The 17,869-nt window shown below is 54.6% G+C and overlaps 1 protein-coding gene across 1 annotated transcript in view; it reads left to right on the top strand.

The window, feature by feature from the left end:
* Nucleotides 1-6,177: 6,177 nt before the first annotated feature.
* BCAR1 (BCAR1 scaffold protein, Cas family member) overlaps nucleotides 6,178-17,869 on the top strand; it is a 41,671-nt gene continuing 29,979 nt past the window's right edge. The window contains exon 1 of the mRNA XM_049864944.1: nucleotides 6,178-6,365. Coding sequence (XP_049720901.1) covers nucleotides 6,354-6,365 — 12 coding nt within the window. The 5' untranslated portion in view covers nucleotides 6,178-6,353. The remainder of the gene's footprint in view (nucleotides 6,366-17,869) is intronic.

Raw genomic sequence — 17,869 nt, 5'->3', positions numbered from 1 at the left:
TATAGATCTTGATTCTCCTTTCCCCTTGTGAAGTTAAAGGAGGTCAGATGCCGGCCCCATGCCATTTTTACAGTTCTGCTGTGTATATTCTCAACAAAAAAAAATAATTAAAAAAAAAAATTCACTACCTCAGTTGTACTGGCCACATTGCAAATGCTCAGTAGCCACTGTATTGGACAGCACAGATACAGAATATTTTCATCATCACAGAATTCCATCGGACAGCGCTGACATATGCAGTTTTATATTCTCCTTTTTAAACTTAATGTTACATCACGAGCATTTCCCTGTTCACTCTGAATTCTTTGAGAATATGATTTTTAATGGGTGTGTAGGGTACCATGATGTGGTTGTTCCATATCTAATTTACCAGTCCTCCACTGTTGGCCCTTTAGCTTACTCACTTTCTGTTATTATATAAGCAATGCTGTGATGAACTAACTGCCTTGTCCCTAGATTCTTGTCTACATCCCTGACTGTTTCTAGATTATTTCTAGAAGCGGAGTTAGTGTGTCAAGGCCTTGAAATAGAATGTCAGGTCGCCTCCCAGAAAGGTTTTCCTCTCCAGCAAGGCAGTCGTTTCCCCCTCTTCTTACATAAGCCCTGTGAGAGAGAAGAGGAAATTACAAGAGGAAGCCTGGTTTGCTGGTCTGAGGAGAGAGCTCGGTGCTTTGGGTCAAAGATGTGCCCTGTAGTAGAAGGAGACTGGCCAGCCATGAAGAAAACTAGACTACATTGTCCCTGAGTTCTAGAACCTTCTGCTGTCCCAGCCTAGGGCTCTATCTCTGGAGGGGACATTTGGACATGGAAGAGATATGTTCCAATGACCCATGATTCAAAAACCTGATTTTGTGGCATATTCATCTAAGTTGATCTAAACATTTTTTAATCCATTTAGTCTCTCGTTTCTCATGCTTCCCAAGTGGTTCTGGGGTTTGGTGAGCAGGTCCACGCTTACTGTATCCAATTATTCCTGACCGTGTAGCCTTTGAGCTCACCCCCTCTGTCTTTATCTTCTCAAATACAGACCCCTCTGTCTGACTTTTGTACGACAACCTGCCCAGACTGTTCTCACTTCAGTTACCCTTCTTTGTGTGTTCTCCGAATTGAGGACATCAATGTTGGTTTTGACACTCAGACCCACACCCAGGATTCCAGCTGTGTGGCCAAGCCTCACACATCCATTTGGGCACTGCTCTTCCTTTTGTAGTTGTGGCAGCACTGCTGTTTTCAGGCTGCCTCACTTTTGCTTTCTGTAAAATGGGGGTGCCACTTGACAAGTACTAAGTAGCACAGACTGGATTTGTGGCAACTGCTCCTTTAAATGCATCCCTCAGACTTGAGGGGGGCATCCCTTAGTGAGGATGGAGCAGTACCCAGAGCTGGAGCTGGCCTGGACTCCTGAGCTTACAGATGGAGAACTGATCCATGCTCCCAGCTATGCAGGACCTGTGGGCATTCTCTCAGGACACTCCCCTCCCGTTGGCCCGGTAAACTCGGGCTTCCTTATGGAGGAGCAAGGCTGGTCTCCTGCCTTAGAGGAGCATAAGGAGGGGAAAGCTGGGGCCAGGAATGCAGGCCAGTGCCTGTGAGGATGGAGAGAGAGAAGACAAAGGATTCTGGCAGCATCAGTGGTTAACTGAGTGCTTCCAAGTGTTAGGTGCCACACCTGCCCTCCTCCCAGGAGCCTCTTGTAGTGGGTGCTGTGCATTTGAATCATAGCTGCTGCACTGCACAACTCTAGGGGGTATCATTCACCTAGAATAAAGATGGTGCTCCCCGGAGTTGTAAGATTCTAGGGTGCTTTATTAATCCCATTTTACATACCAGGACAAACATGAATGTAAATGCCATGTTCAAGTTCACATAGTAGGACTAGAATGCAGGCCAGCCCGGCATCCAGACCCACTACCCTGCCCTGCCACTCAAGGTTGAAGGTGACAGGGAGCCCGGGTTCTTGCCCAGTACAGATCATGCTTCCTACAGTGAGTTCCTGCCTGTTTTCTGAGGATTCATCTCTCCCAGGGAGCAGTGAGCTCTTCCCAGCACCCCTGGGGCCTGCCCCATGGCCTCATCAGAGAGCAGCCAACGTGGGGCAGGGGGTGCCTGGTGGTCCTGCCTTGCTGGGAACATGAACTACTGCTCCGGGGACTTGCACTGGTGACCCCTAATGTGGTAGCCACTCTTGCAGGCTCTTTAATAATTTAGAGAATGTATACTATTCAGCCAGACAGCTTTGTCTCTGGATTCACAATGTCCCGAGAACTGCTTCCAGTGGAGAATGACATTCTGCTTGTCACAGTCACCTAGGATGGGAACCTATTCCTGGAAGGGTATCTGGTCTCTGGGTATTTACACACATCCTAGAAGGCCGTGAGGTCAGAAGCGAGAGCCCTGGTTGCGAGGTGGGAGCCTAGGGTTTTGCCCTAGTTATCAATGATTTCAGTCTACATGGATCAAGAGTGAACATCCATGGAAACAGCAGTCAAGAAATCACTTAGGGGACACTGAGCTTCTGTTAAGGGTGATGGAAAAATTTGGGAAAGGTTAATGGTGGTTGCTGAACAACATGATAAACATGTCACTGAACTGTATATATGATGATTATAAAAAATATATATATATATGATTATAGAAATGGCAAATGTTTGTTACCTATGTATTTACCACAATTAAAAAAAAAAAAAGATCAAATGATGTAGTAGACAAATCTGGTGCAAAAGACCTCTTCAAAGTTTTAAAAAGCAAAGATGTCACTTTAATGACTAAGGTGCATTTGACCCAAACCATGGCCTTTTCAATAGCCTCAAATGCATGTGAAAGTTGGATAATGAAAAAGGAAGTATTGATGCATTCAAACTGTGGTGTTGGAATATACATGACTGCCAGAAGAACAAACAAATCAGACTTAGAAGTACATCCAGAATGCTCCTTAGAAGTGAGGGTGGTGAGACTTCGATTTGCTTACTTTGAACATGTCATCAGGAAAGACCAATTGCTAGAAAAGGACATCATGTTTGGTAATATAGAGGGCCAAGGAAAGTGAGGGAAACCCTCAGTGAGATGGATTTACACAGTAGCCAGCCACAACAAGACTCAAACATACCAACAATCATGAAATGGCACAGGACTGGGCAACGTTTCCTTTTGCTATACATAAGGTCTCCAGGAGCTGGAGCTGACTGGATGGCAACTAACAACATCCTGGAGGATCCTAGAACAAAAAAAAGATTATAAGGTAAAAACTAAGGAAATCTGAATAAAGGATGGGCTTTAGTTAATAACCCACCGCCATCGAGTTGATTCCAACTCATAATGACCCTATAGGACAGAATAGGACTGCCCCATAGGGTTTCTTAGGCTGTAATCTTTATGGAAGCAGACTGCCACATCTTCCTCCCGCTGAACAGCTAGTGGGTTTAAACCACCAACGTTTCGGTTAGCAGCCCAACACTTAACCACTGCATCACCAGAACTCCTTTTAGTTAACAGGAACATATCAATATTGGTTCATTAATTGTGACAAATGTATCACAGGCTCCTCTAAGATGTCCTGTTCTCTCCTGGCCAGGGGCCCCTCTGCCAGAGAAGTCCTGGGTTGTCTAGAGGGGTACAGGGTGGGACGAGGGGGGAGAAGAAGACACCTCCCAGCCCTTGGTCCCTCTAGATGATGCAAGGCCCAGGGGACAGAGGCCTGGCTTGAGTGCTAGGAGAGCTTGTCTCTGCCCCAATTTGTTCTTGTCTTAACTCCCTTTCCTCTCAGTGTCAGGAGCTACAATAACCCTACCTCCCTGGGATTGTAAGTGAGCGACTCACTGGTAAGGGCCCCTGGTCAGCCCTCAAGGACCCTCTCAGAGTGCTGGTGCCTGCTCAGCCAGCCCAGCTGTTGGTTCTGGTCTGAACAGCCTGTCTTGAGGACCCCTCTGTGGAACTGTGAGTCATTGTTTGCCTGCCTAGGATGTGTGGGAAGGGCAGGTGTACAGACACCTGGTGGGATCAGGGCAGGGTGCTCAGCACCCTAATGGGGCTCCTCTGGCCACCCGCAACTGCACACCCAAGGCCCTGGATCCCTGCCTCCAAGTATGTGAGGCTCTGGCCAGGATCCCCTCTCCCCACACTGAGGACTGAGTTAGTGACGCCCTCCCTGAGTGAGCAGCTAGCTGCTTGGGGTGGGGGTCGGGGGGCAGTTGGAGGCAAGGACTAGATGGTTTGTAGCCATGGGCAAAACTGCACCCCTCCCTTGGTTTTCCATTCCCTGTACCCAGGGGTGTCAAAGGGGTCTTTCTGAATCCCCCACCCCCTCTGGCCAGGAACACAGAGATGGGATGGGGGAGATAGGAGAGAAGAAGCCAGAAACAGTGGGTGATGAAAGACAGTAGGGAGAGGAAAGGGAGGCAGAGCCTGGATGCTGGGGAGGAAGGCTCAGTGGGGGGTCAGGGTGGCAGCCAGGCAGGCTCGTGTGGCTGGGAGCCTGGGTGCCAGGCTGAGCTGCTGCTCTCAGCTTAGGAGTCCCTGTGCCAGCTGGCACAGGTGGGTGGGCATAGGCAGGGCTGCGTGCCAGATATACACACAGAACGCCTTTGAGGAGGTGGCAGCTGTCGGCCCAGGCCCCCTTCTGCTTGCTGCAGCCCTGCCTACCCCCTCCAACAACGCCTTACTGAGCACTGGGCTGGGGAAACTGAGGAGTACATTTGGGAACCCTGACTGGAGCGGAGGGCAACCCTGCTCATTCGGAGCAGGGAGGGACCCTGGCTCATCAGTCCTAAGACCAGACCTGGCATGGTGGTGGGCCTCAGCTTCCCCCTTTCTCAATCCTCTTGTATCCCCCTCCGTGCCTGTGGCCACTATTAGGACCCTCCCCAGGATCAAGGCAGCCTCCCCACCTTGGGTGAGAAGGCTGGAAAGCCTTTTAAACCCCAGTAATGGTGGGTTTTGTGGTCCAGAGAGCTGGGGGCCAGCTCTGGGCCTCTGAGGAAGCTGCCTGCAGCCTGTCTCTGCTTTCTCCATTCAGTCATCATGGGCCTTCTGGCACTGCACACCTGGCAGACAGAACAGCCTGTCCCCCTGTGCCCATGGGTACCCGCCTCCCCACACAGATTTCCTAGGGGGCTAGAGCTCCCTGTCCACCTCCAAGCCCCCCATGAGCTGGGCTGGCTGTGGAATAGCTCTGTTTTTCCTCCTCAGTTGGGTGGGTGGTAGTACTCACCACCTGGACACTGCCGGCAGGTGCTCACTCACCTCCCCTGGTCTCCCTGTGCAGCAATGGCCATTCCTGGGGTCAGGCCTTGCTGGGCCTCCATAAGCTGCCTAGGAAGAGCCCCAAGGTCAGAGACAGGCTGCCTGTCTGGGCAGTAGAACAGGTTGACCTTTAGTAGCTGGGTAGAACAGGTCTGCCTTAAGTAGCTGAGAGACCTGGAGCGAGGTCTATTCAAGGTAACAGGGGCACAGCAAGGATCTCTGGCAGCAGGAGGAGGAATTAGGACTAATGGGCACTGGTACCTGTTTGGACACCTGTCAGATGTGGGGAGCTGAAGGAATGGGGTGGCTTGACTTGGGGAGGGAAGGCTCAGGCCTGTCTTCACAAGGAAGGGCTGGCCAGGGCGCAGGGCTGGCCTGGTTGAGGTGGGGGGAGGCGGGTGTGGGTGAGGGCTACCAAGAGACAGGACCCTCCCTAAAAGCCAGCCCAGATCTGTCGGGGTGACCGTAGGGATAGGCTAGGCTGTTCCCGGGGTTAGGGAGAGCTCCCCAAACCTGGGGGGTGGGGGCGGGGAGAAGATCAGGCGAAGGAGCCCTGCGCCAGGGTAGCTTAGGGGTTGTCCCTGAGATTCTGGGGCGCTCCCAGCCGTGGGGAGGGAGTTCTATGAACTCAGTTCGGCTGACTTGCAGCTGCCTCCAGCCTGGCAGAGCCCTCCTGGTCAGCTCCCAGACACAGGGACCGGGAGCCCGGCCAGGGCCACAGCGCCCTGGGATGCAATGCGGGGAGTGGGGGTTCTGGCCTGCAAAACCGGGTGGGTAAACAGGAGAGGTTGCTACGGGAGGTGGCCCTTAAAGAGTGGGGTAAGGTTTGGAGACCTAGGCACCTCTATGCTGCCTTGGGCCGACAGAAAAATGACTGGGGTCCGGGGTCCTCGCCTTTAACGCGGCCCGCGGCTGAGGAGACGGAGGGGGTGGGGCGGCGCGGCGGCGCATGCGCGGCTGGCGCTGCCGGACCGTCCGGCAGCCGGGAGCTTGGAGGTGCCCGCCGGGAGCCCGAAAGCCCCGGGACCCCGCGCGGGGCTCTGAGCGGGCGGGCCCATCGAGCCCCTAGCCTGCCGGCGCCGCCGTCCGCCCGGGCGCCGCGAACGGCGGCCAAGATGTCCGTGCCGGTGAGTACCGCCCGCTGCCCGCCACCCGGCTCGGCTGCCCCCGGCCCGGCCTGCGACCTCGTGCTGCCCGCTGCGGGCCCGCTGCCACGGGGGCTCTCGGACGGGGTCGCCCCACCTGGGCCTGCAACAGCTGGGGGAGGGCAGGTTGGGGGCATCTCCCCCGAGCGTCCCACTTACCTCTACCATCCCCTCCTCTCCCAGGAGGGCCAGGTCGGGCTGGGGTCCGCGCTGCCCTCTCGGGTACCCCCAGGACTGACAAGCGGGGTCCGTGCTGCCCTCCTGGAAACCGTACCCCTACGTTGGACAGCTGCCCTGCCGTCCCCCAGGGACCTCACCAGAATGGCCAGGCCTGGGGCGGGGTCTATGCCTGTCCCCGGAGACCCTTTCCCTCTCTCCCCGCCCCCCGTCGACGGCTTGGCTGGGTGGGCGTCTGCGCCTCCCCCTCCAGGACGGCTGTTGTGCTCACTTTCTCGGGAAGTTTTCCTCTGGCCACTGAGCCCCTTTCTGAGCACAGGCTCAGGCTCCTTGCTCCCTACTAGCGGTGGGCATTTTTCGTGGCCCGACAGGCCGGCCCCGGGCAGCCCCTTGGTGAATGGCTTCACACTTGGCTCGGAGCATCTTGGGTCTTCTCGGCCTCTTGTCCTGCGGGTGGCGAGTAATCCTGGAGACCCCCCCGTGACCAAACCTCAGGTACAGGCCCCAGCCCACTTTGCAGATGGACAGGCTGAGGTGGGAGGGAGATGAACCAGAGGTCCCGCTGGAAAGGGGCGCCACCCGCTAGCTGGAGATGTGGCCTCCGGCCATTGTTTCTTTGCAGGGTTAGGGGCTTTTTTCTCTGACAGGAATAGGCAGTGGGCCGCGGCTCCCAGCCTACCCTGGCCTTGTTTCTGGGACTGCCCCCCACATGAGGGCCCCCTTCTTGCCATGAAGCAGACAGTTGGGGCCTTCTGGCAGGGCAGGCTGGCCTTTTAATTAACCAGCGTAGAGTGTGTGGAGATTATTGGATGAGAGCTGCTGTGTAAGTGCAAAGCATTGTTATTATGGAATTAAAGATCCCAGCTTTACCCGCCTCCAGAAGCAGTAATGCAGAGTTACAGATGAAAAAATTAGGGCTTCCAGACTGTGCTGATGTGACCCCCCCCCCAACCCCAATCTCTTCTGGTTCAGAGCATAATTGCCTCATCTTTGAAAGAAGACAGAAAATGCCTGCCAAGCCCTTCTTCTCCCTTGCTCAGCTTTCCTGCAAAGCTCTGGGCCTTTTCCAGCCCAGGACATCAGGGAACCTCCCTGCCCCTGTAGGCACTGACCAGAGAAATAAGGTGGACCAGCTGGACCTGCTGGAGGGTCTGGGTCTTCAGGGCCAAGGGAATATGATGTGGAGAAAAAGAGGCCAAAGGTTGGGGGGGTGGGGGGGCAGGGCCACATCAGACCCTGGGCTGACCGCTATTGGGGAGGTCTACGTTTGATGTGGTTTGGTTGTCCACAGACACTGCAGAGCACTGAGAGGGGAGCCCGGGAGGGTACCCAGACCCCTTGTCTTACGTGACTCTGGATAGCCCTACTTGGCTCTGTGCCTCAGTAGCTGCATCTATAACAAGAGAGGTGTGGGCAGGTGGACCAGGGTCTGTGTGTGACTTGGACAGACAGGCATCATTGTGGAGGCAGCAGCTGAGGTCAGCTCAGTCTGTCCTCACCATCACCTGCTCCAAATCAGGTCCTCAGGTCCCACCCTCCCACCTGCAGCCACAACCCTTGGGGATTCTGTGGGAGTGGGCAGGGGTCTCACTGTCAGCCCCCTGTGTGGCTGGGCTGTCAGAGCACCCAGACTTTCTCCTGGGACCTTGGCCAGTGCCTGTGGTGGTGGGACCAGAAGGAGCAGTTCATTTCTGGAGCAGCTGTGAAATGTTCTGCAAATTGCTTTCATGTGCTGGGTAGGCCCTGCAGAAGCCTCAGGGCTGAGTCGGCCTGCTCAAGCCCTGCTCTCGGAACCCAGAATGGTGACGGCCCATGTGGGCTTATAGACACATTAGGGTTTTAAGCACACTTGTTCATTTGGGTAGTCTTTTCCTGGATGGGGCTGACACAGGCAATTTGGAACACAGAAATTACAAGATGCTTCAGAACGAGACAGGGTGGGAAGTGATGTCAGGGAGAGTAGGGGTTGTGGTGGGCCAGGTTGATCTGTGAGTGACTCTGAGTGTTAGCACAGGAGGGCGCTCTAGACATTGGTGGTCTGACCCTGTCATTTGATCCAAGCCCACACACGCAGGAGTCTGGATCCCAGAGGGGGCAAGGTACACAGGGTCTTCCTGACCCCCTACTCAGTGCTGTTTCCTCTGCCCCAAGCTGAGAGCAGTGATATCTGGCTTCCTCTTGGGCATGGCTGTGCCACCTGCCTCAGGCCTCTGGACTGGCCAGCATTGGCATGGGATCTGTGTTTAGGAGTGGCACGATGCTGGATGCTCCCTGGAACTGTCAGAGAGGCCAGTTTCCAGCTTGCAGAGAAATTCTCCTACTGTTTTCCTGCCTCCTTTCCTGTCTGTGAAATGCGTGCAGCCATTCTGCCCCTCTACTGTTCCTTTGTTGTGTGAAGGATGGAACCTGTCAAGAAGTGACGGTGCAGACGTGTGGCATGCATCCCATGTGCCAGACACTGTGCTCAGGGACAGTGTGTCTTGCCAGGGTGGCGCGGCCAATAAGAGGCAGGCACTGGGTGGGAACCAAGTCTGGCAGAACCCAAAGCCAGAAAGTGACTGTCATACCTCGTGGCCTCTCTAACTATGGGGACTGTGGCCTGTTGAGCCATCACAGAGGTCGAGGCTGCTGAGAGGCCGACCCTCTGCTGAGGCTTTCCAAGTGTGAGTTCGTGTAACCCACTCAGAGCCACTGTGAGGCCAGGCAGCATGCCCAGGGCTGTGCAGCAGGGGTCAGTCTAGCCCTGTCTGGCCCCAGTGGTAGTCACTGGAGATCAGTGGGCTGGTTTGGCATCCAGTTGAACGTCCTGGTTTGCACATTCTGCTAGCAATCCCTGGAGCCCCCTCTGTGTCTAGCTTTGTGCCAGCCAGGGCTGTGAGTGGGAGAGCTGGTGTGGGAGCAGGAAGGTCTGCCCTGGGGTTCACAGCGGGTTTGGGCAGCCTGGCAGCAGACAGTGAAGCCGGGCAGGATGGGCTCAGGGGACGATGGAAAGAGGCAAGGTCCAAATCCAAAGTCCTGCTCTGGCCTCAGCATAGCGTGCAGAGCACCCTGGCACACCAGCTCCTGCCACGGAGCCGTTGCTCCTGCCTGTCCCTCTGCAGAAAATGATCTTCAACCTCCTGCCCCTTCCACCAGGTCACTCCTGCTCATCCTCGAGCACTCAGCTAGGGTGGCACTGCTCCCTGAGGAGCCCTCCCAGACCCCCTTGTATGACTGTGCATTTATTGATGGACTTGTTTGATTGCTGTCAGACTCCCTTGACAGACTGTAGGCTTCGCCAGGGCAGGGCCCATGGCTGCTTGGCTCCTCTCTCTGCTTCTCTCCCCAGCTTATCCCTGCCACCTGCTGAGAGTGTGGCCCTGGGAGCATCATGGAATCCCTACAGGTGCAGAGAGTCAGGTGTCCAAAGCCGCTGCCCTGGGGGCCTTGTCGGAGGCTGGCAGGGGTTCCCAGGGAGGCTGCTCCAGGACTGGAGGATATTTGGTGGGCCAAGGGCAAGGGCTCAGGAACGAACAGTGCTGGCTCCATGGGCTTGGGCACGTTGTTGAACCTCTTTAATCCTCCATTTCCTCATCTATATGGTGGATGTTAATAGCACTGAGCTCATGGGGTTTTGTGAGAACTTGGTGAAGGATACACAAAGCTCTTTGTAAGAGGCTAATAAGTCATAGCAGCTTGTTACCTTTATCCTGCCCCATTTTGCTGGTGCGGTGGTCCAAGACCCGCTCCTGGCTCCTGCACAACCAACCCATGGTGCTCAGCACCCTGTCCCCACAATTCTCTGGGGCCTGCCCAGTCTGCTGGCTCCAGAGGCTTCCAGTGGCCCTTTCTTTATGGTCAGTGTGGTTCCCACTGAGTCCTTAGTAGTGAAATAGCCCTGGCCCTTCCTCCAGGTGACTCCTTCCTCTTGAACCTTGGATGAGCAGGTCCTTGTTCTCATCCTGGCAACATAGCGGCCTCCAGTAGGGTCAGTCACAAGCTGGCCCACCACATTCCAGGCCAGGTGGCCCTGAGCACCCCCAGGAGTAGGGCACAGAGTTGCAGGTGGTAGGACAGGGAAATGGTGCTGGCTGGGTCCTCAGGTGTCATCTGCAGCAGCGTGGTCTAGCAGGGGCAGGCAGGGCTGTCAGAAGGCAAGCCCCTCCTCAGTGAGTCCTGGGAGGTGAGCAGCAAGGCTGTCAGGGTGAGCCCAGGGTGTGGGGCAGCACCACTGACCTCCCTTGTCCCTCTGCTAGGCATGAGGCTGTGTTCCCAATGGTGTATTCTCTCTAGGCACCTCCTTTCTTGGTACTCATCATTACTTCCCCAACCTTTGACTCTGCTTCATTACAATAGCTTTTATCTCAGTCAACCCCTGTTGTTTCTCTGGCTCACTCTTATTCACTGTTAGCTGGGTCAGTTTTGGGGGACCTTGGTAGAGGTGACGACGGATGCTTGCTCTGGAAGAGGAGGCAGTCACAAGTTTTGGCTCTAAAGCTAATTTCTTCTCTAAGAGGAGAGTAGAAGCTGAGGGGGCTTTTTAACGAATTTAATTTATTATTTAAACCCCGCCAAACTCCAAGAAGGATTTGAAGTGGATTATAGTGAAAGATACAGATAGCCAGGGATCCTCAAAAGATCCAGAATTACGTAGTATATTAGGAAGGAGAAAAATTATTCCAGAAAACTTGGCCGACTAGGCATGCCAATTTAGCTTTAAGCTCCCTGACAGCCAGGGCAAGAAGGGAAACAGGATGAGTTTAGGATTGTAATACCTGTTTCGATATTTCTATATGCCATGTGATTTTTTCCTCTGAGCTTGTTTTGCTAGTTGAAATTCTTTTATTGAAGTAGATTTCATACATTGTGAAATGTACAGATGTTAAGTGTACAGTTGGATGAGTTTTGACTTATGTAGAACCTGGTATAACTGTCAATCAGATCAAGATAATGAACATTTCCACACCCTTAGAAAGTTCTTTAATGCCTACTTTCAGTCAACCTTTCTCCTCCCTTCGCTCCCTCTACAGAGTAACCACTATTCTAATTTCTGTTACCATGGCTTAGTTTTCCCTCTTCTTGAACTATATATAAATGTAAATATATAGTAGATATCCTTTTGAATTTGGTTTATTTTACTTTGCGTAATGGCTTTGAGATTGTCATCCATGTTGCCTGTACCTCTAGTTTATTCTTTTTAAATTGCTGAGTAGTGTTCAATTTTATGACTATATCATTATCCATTCCCTTGCCCATAGATGTGTTTCTAGTTTTTGTATGCCTTATATTTTTAAGTGCCGGGACTCTGGTGTTATTGTTGGTGTCATGCCCTTATTTCAGTATTTTGTAAAACCTGACATCCAATCATGTATGCCTTGAGGCGTACCCAGAGAGTTATGTGCCACAACATCCTGAACAAGGTACATACACCCTGTCCTGTTCACCCCCCTCCCAGGTATCTTAGGGCTTGAATTCCCGCTTACCAGGTTACCTGTTAGGTTAAGGGCCTTGCGGTTTTGAGTCACCTGTATTTCCTCAGTCTGCTCCAGAGATCCTGGCTGGGAGAGGTAGGAGAGGAAGGATCCTGTCCTGGGAGTGGATGCCTCCTCTACTGCCTTTCCCCTCCTAGCCAGGGCAGACCCCTGTGCTCCTGTCACTCTGTCCCTGGATATCTGCCAAAACACCCCCCCAGGTAGATGCTCCTGGCTGCTCCTGCTGCAACTCTGGGAGCCCTGAACCCGGTAGGCAGTGGGGTGCCAGCCCCTGCCCCACCACTCAAGAAGTCAAGACTGAAAAAAACAAAAAAAGAAGTCAAGACGGTGAGGGGTGGTGCTGTTGAGAGCCACATCCTGCTCCACTCCTCTGGCCCCTTGGTTCTTCATACCCAGGTAGCTGGCACACCTGTGTTCTTATTACAAGATTTTCCCCCGCAATGAGTACCGGGAAACCCTAGTGGCATAGTGGTTAAGAGATATGGCTGCTAACCGAAAGGTCAGTGGTTCGAATCTACCAGGCGCTCCTTGGAAACTCTGTGGGGGCAGTTCTACTCTGTCCTATAAGGTTGCTATGAGTTGGAATCAACTCCACAGCAGTGGGTTTGGTTTTTTTTGGTTTAATGAGTTCCCAATGAGCTTTAGGAAACCCAGGTGGCGTAGTGGTTAAGAGCTGCGGCTGCTAACCAAAAGGTCAGCAGTTCGAATCCAGCAGGCATTCCTTGGAAACTCTATGGGGCAGTTCTATTCTGTCTTGTAGGGTCGCCATGAGTCAGAATCAACTCAACAGCAGTGGGTTTTTTTTTGTTTTAATGAGCTTCAGGTACTTGTAGCAAAAGATTCACACATCTGCTCAAATCAGAGAAGCCTCGCCTAAGAACCTTATACAAAATATTCCTCCCTGTTGCTCTGTTCCTCATCACCACAAATGTTCATGGATTTATGTTTGTGCACTTTCCCCCAGCCCTGCACACCCTGGGGTGTGGACATGGACTGTCCTGCTCACAGCCATGTCCTAGTATAGCATGGAACAGACACATAGGTTCTGAAAGAGTAGCCATCACATCAGAAGATGTATAATGGTGGACACCTTAACCAGCCCCTCCCCACTCAACCACAGGCTAAGGGGCTGCCCTGCCCACCCCTCAGTGCTGGCTGGTGGATCTGGAGGGTGACAGAGCTCCCAGGAAAGATTTTGCCTCAGAGGAGGGTTTGTTCCTTTTGTGGTTCAGGGGCTTGGGGAAAGAGGGGGTGTTTGTGGTGGCGGTGAGGAGAGGGAGGGTTCAGCCGAAGCATTGGGCTCAGTGGAGTGTGCTCCTGCATGTGGTGCAGGCCACAGGGTGCACCCTGGCGCCAGCGCAGTGGGCCAGGGTGTGTGCATGAGCTGGGTGGTTGTGCAGACTGGTTTCCAGTGAGGCTGTCGTCAGCAGGGCGCTGGGGTGCACTGTGCCCTGCACAGTTGCATGTGCCTTTGATCCCATGGGCCTAGGGGTGGGGAAGACAGCTGCCCATGGTGTTACATTTAACAGATGAGCATACAGAGGTTTTTAGAGGCACAGTGACAGCTGAAGTTCCCAAGGCCAGTTGAAGTCATTAACCTTGCCCACTCCTGTCCCTAGAGGCTAAACCTAAGCAAGGGCTCTGGGCCTGGGTTTCCTGGCAGGTGGAGCCTTTCTGTGTAGGCTGGAGCAGGCTCAGGTGGGATGCCCAACCCCACACCACCCCATGGAGGGGGCTAAGGAGGGAGAGAAAGCAGTGCTTTCCCAGTGGCTGCTATAGCTCTGCCTTCTCCCTACCCACTCCTTCCTGCATCCCACCCTACTTTCCCCAGCCTCCTCCTATGACTTGCTGGCCCCCCAGGCCTGAATACCCCAGCCCAGTGGTTAGGCAACCCTGTTGTGTCTCTCTGTGAGCATCTGTGGGTGCAGGCACCTGTGTCCCTGGTGGAAGCAGGCTAGGGGTGGGCAGCAGATGGCATGTGAAGTCACCCCCCTCTGGCTACCCTGATATGCTGGGGCTGGTTGCCATGGGGAGAGACGAAAGCAGATGGCCAGCCTGGGGAGGCCTCCTGACCACACCCTTGGCGGCCACCAGCAGCTGAGCTTTTCCTCTGGTGACAAGGACTTGTCCCCTTGCTTCTCTCCATCCCAGTCTTCTCCAGCCAGGACTAAGCCCCTCCCTCCCCCGCTCCCTTCTGCCAGCCTGCTTCCGTCCCCAGGCAGCTCTGCAGGACTGCAGTGGGGAGGGGCTGCCCTACCAGGATACCAGGAGGACAAAAGGCACGCCCCTTACACACAAGGGAACACTGGACTACCTGCTAGGAGAGCGGTGGGGAGGTGGAAGAGGAGAGTGAAGAAGGGAAGGGGGACTCAGGCCCTATGAGGTGGGGCGGAAAGCCTCTGGGAAGTACCCCAGGGCCCGGCCATGTAGGGCGCACCCCAGCCTTGGGCCTCGGAAGCCCCTTCTGAAGCCAGCACCTCTCTGCAGTTGCCTCCCTGCTCTTTAATTTTCAAATTAGAAAAGCAATTAAAATAATTTGGAGAGTTATTCTGCTCCTTCCAGTTCCTGTTCTGGAGAGAGCCGGAATGGAGGAGGGAAGTGGGTGGGGCCCTGGATTCAGGAGGGCAGGGAGGCCAGAGTCCCTCCCTCAGAGGCAGTGTCCCAGCCCCTGTAGCCCAGCCCTACACCCAGGTCTCTACTTCTGGTTGTGAGAACTGGCCTGAGGGGATGCTAGAGGGGATGACAGCTGGATCAAGGCAGAGCATCCCTGCTCAGGAGGGTGGCTGGGGCTAGAGTGCGGTGTGGGAGGGTACTTGGTGCCAGAGTGTAGGGCCCGCCTCCTTCCCACAGTCCTCTATCACCACTGGAATGAACAAATGAACTGCTTCTGTGGGCACTCCAGCCTTGGGGAGCAGGGGAGGATGGATTGGAAGACTCTTTGTGGTTGACAGCTCCAGCCCTAAGAGTGAACACTCTCCCTGCTTTGAGTCATGGGCATTGCTTTTCGCAGGGACACACCTGGGTAGCTGGATGGGTGGGTTATGCTTGTAAGCTCTGCTACTTTCTGGCAGTGTGACCTGAGCAAGGCGCTGCCCCTGTCTGAGCCTCTGGGTAGTGCTGTTTCTGTCCTGGCCCCCAGGGCGGCAGTGAGACCCCTGACTTCTGGTGTGTGAGGGGCCCAGCCTGTGTGGGCTCACCTCTGTGGGCCAGCCCATCCCACCTACAAGGGTCCCTGTATCCTCGCCCAGGCAGGGCAAGCTCCAGCTGGCAGCCTGGCTTTGAGCTTGCTAATAAGGGGCATGGCTAGCCCAGGGGGAAGACGTCAACTCCTGTGGCCCTTCAGATACAGTCTATGGTCTCTTCCTGCCCCTGGGGCTGGCAGCACTCACCTCCGGCCTCAGGAAATCCTCTCCTGCTGCTGCTCCCAGCCCTGCCATCAGCTGACCCACCAGGCCCACTCTCCTGTGCAGCTGGGAGAGCCAAGACTTGGGGAGGGGAAGGGTCTGTAGACATCGCATTGTGCAAGCCATTTTTAGCCTGCTCTTTTCACTCAGCATGTCCCAGGCATTTTCCTCCACTATTTCGGTTCTCAAAAGTGGCCATCTTAGTAGCTGCACAATATTCCATTGAGAGGCTGTGGTCTGCCTAACCAGTCCCCTAGAGCTAGGCATTTAAGTTATGCCTCCCCCCTTTTGCTGTTATAAATGCTGCAACAGACGTTGTTGGATATAAAGCAAGAATAGCTCTTTTGTACAGTGGTTCTATACTGAAGGATAAGACCCCAGAAAGCCAGAGGGCAGGAACCACATCCCCAGCTTTTCTCCCCACTTAGGGTCTACTCTAAGCAGCAGCCCTTCCCCCCAGTGGACACTTTAATGAACAAACGAGAACCAGTGTCCCTGCATGCCAGGACTACCATGTTCCCTGAACAGACAGCTGCTCCAGGCCCTAGGGGTTGGTGACATCCCCTTCAGCCTGTGAGCTCATCATCCTCAGCCTGGCCGGAGGTACCAGGCGACTCCTCACATGACTTGAGGACTGTCCAGAGGTGTTGGTGTCTGGGCAGTGCTCCTGCTATCTCCCGCCACCGGCAACACTCTCTAGATCCTCCTCTTCAGTGGCCTCCCTCCTTCCTGCCTGAATGAACATTTCCCTGAACCCCTTGCTTCCCACCAGTCCCACTGGGTGTGTGTATGCATTTGCGCGGGTATGCCTCTCTCTCTCTCTCTCTCTCTGTGTGTGTGTGTGTGTGTGTGTGTGGCCCCTCATTTCCCTCCCCCCAGCCTCAAGACTGGGGCAGCCTCTGGTTTCCTCACCCAGGCCAGCTCTTCCCACCAGGGCCAACTCTGATGTCCCACCCAATCAGGAAATACTTTATGCACCCCCAGCCCCCTAACGGGGGCTGAACTTCAGTGGGGTGGTGATACTGCTGGGCTCTTATAAGCCCCCAGTTCTGAGCTCAGTTTTGTCTGGGGGTGTGTTTGGATCTCAGCTGCCTGTCCTTTTGGTGTCTTGAGTGTGACAGGGGCTTTTGCCATCAGAGCCTGCAGTGCCCTGCCCCTTGATTCCCTTCCTGCTTTGTCCTGAATGTGCTGCAGGGTGACTGGGGGGAGGGGGGGCCACAGTCTAGTAGCCCTATCATCCCTTGCCTGGCTGCCAGCTCTGTCCCTTCTGTGGCCGGGATGGGGGAAGGGATGGGCAAGGGTCAGTACACTGTGCATCAGCCTTTTCATCTGTAAAATGGGGCTAATTGTGGAGCCTGCCTCATAGGATTGCTGTGGGCCTGAAATGGGCACATGGCCTCTGACATGGGGCTGGGCATAGAGGCATTGCTGGGTACCAGGTGCTGCATCACTGTGTCACTGTCAGCACTCCTTCACAGTCAGAGGGGCTGGGAGGCTGGACTGGGGGTGGAGTGATGTTCTGCTCCCTCAACTGCCCCAGCCAGAGCCTGCCCAGTGGGTACCTGTCCCCCACCCTCTGGCCTGGGAGGGGGTATTCCTCCGTACCCCCCCCCCACACACACAGTGGGAAGCAGACCCTGAGGCCTTGTTTCCAAAGCGGAAATGCCATTCTGGGAGGCAGGGACTTGGGGGGGGGGGAGTTTAAGTGGAAAAGGAGCAAATTTTTGAAATGCCTTTGCCTGAGCCTGGTTCCCCTCCCCCGCCTGCCCGCCCACAACAGCAGTCCTGCCCCAGCACTGCTTTAATCCAGCTCCGGAGATGAGGAGGGTCTCCCCTTCCCTGAGATCCCAGCTAGCCTCCTTTCTGAGCCCCCACCCTGTGGCCAGCTAGGACAGAGCAGAGGCCAGTCCTCTTGAAGGCCAGGTTTTTTGTGTTCCCCACTCCCCTTCCCTGCAGAGACCTGCTGGAGAGGAGTCCCTCCAACCCCCAACACAGATTCCCTTGCGTGGTCCAGCTGCTTTAGATCTGCTCCCTTGGAACCTGGAGAGCCAGCTAGCTGAGGATTCAGTGGCTAGACAGAGTCAGGGTTTAGGAGGGGGCTGGGGCCATAGTTTTCCTGCCTGACCTTGGGGCACAGCTTTGGAAACAAGCAGGAAGGTGTGTCCTGAGAGTTGGCTCCTCTTCTGTGGGGAAGTGGACTACTTGAGGGTATCAGCTTTGGGGAGGGCATAGGGTGGCAACTGGTTGTCTTGTTTCTCCTTTCTCGGGGACCCTGGGTCATAGTGTCCAAATCCCACTGTTTCCCACCCCGCAACCCCATGCTGTGAATGCTGTGCAGTGGTTCACTGGGATGCTTTTGGGAAATGCAAGTGCCCAGGTCCCCCACTCCCACTTTTTCTGGAGGTATGGGACCTAGGAATCTCTCTCTCTCTTT

Source organism: Elephas maximus, chromosome 21 (genome assembly GCF_024166365.1).
Source record: "Elephas maximus indicus isolate mEleMax1 chromosome 21, mEleMax1 primary haplotype, whole genome shotgun sequence".
Taxonomy (NCBI): Eukaryota; Metazoa; Chordata; class Mammalia; order Proboscidea; family Elephantidae; genus Elephas; species Elephas maximus.
The sequence above is the reverse complement of the archived record's forward strand: the minus strand, read 5'-3'. Positions and strand labels throughout refer to the sequence as shown.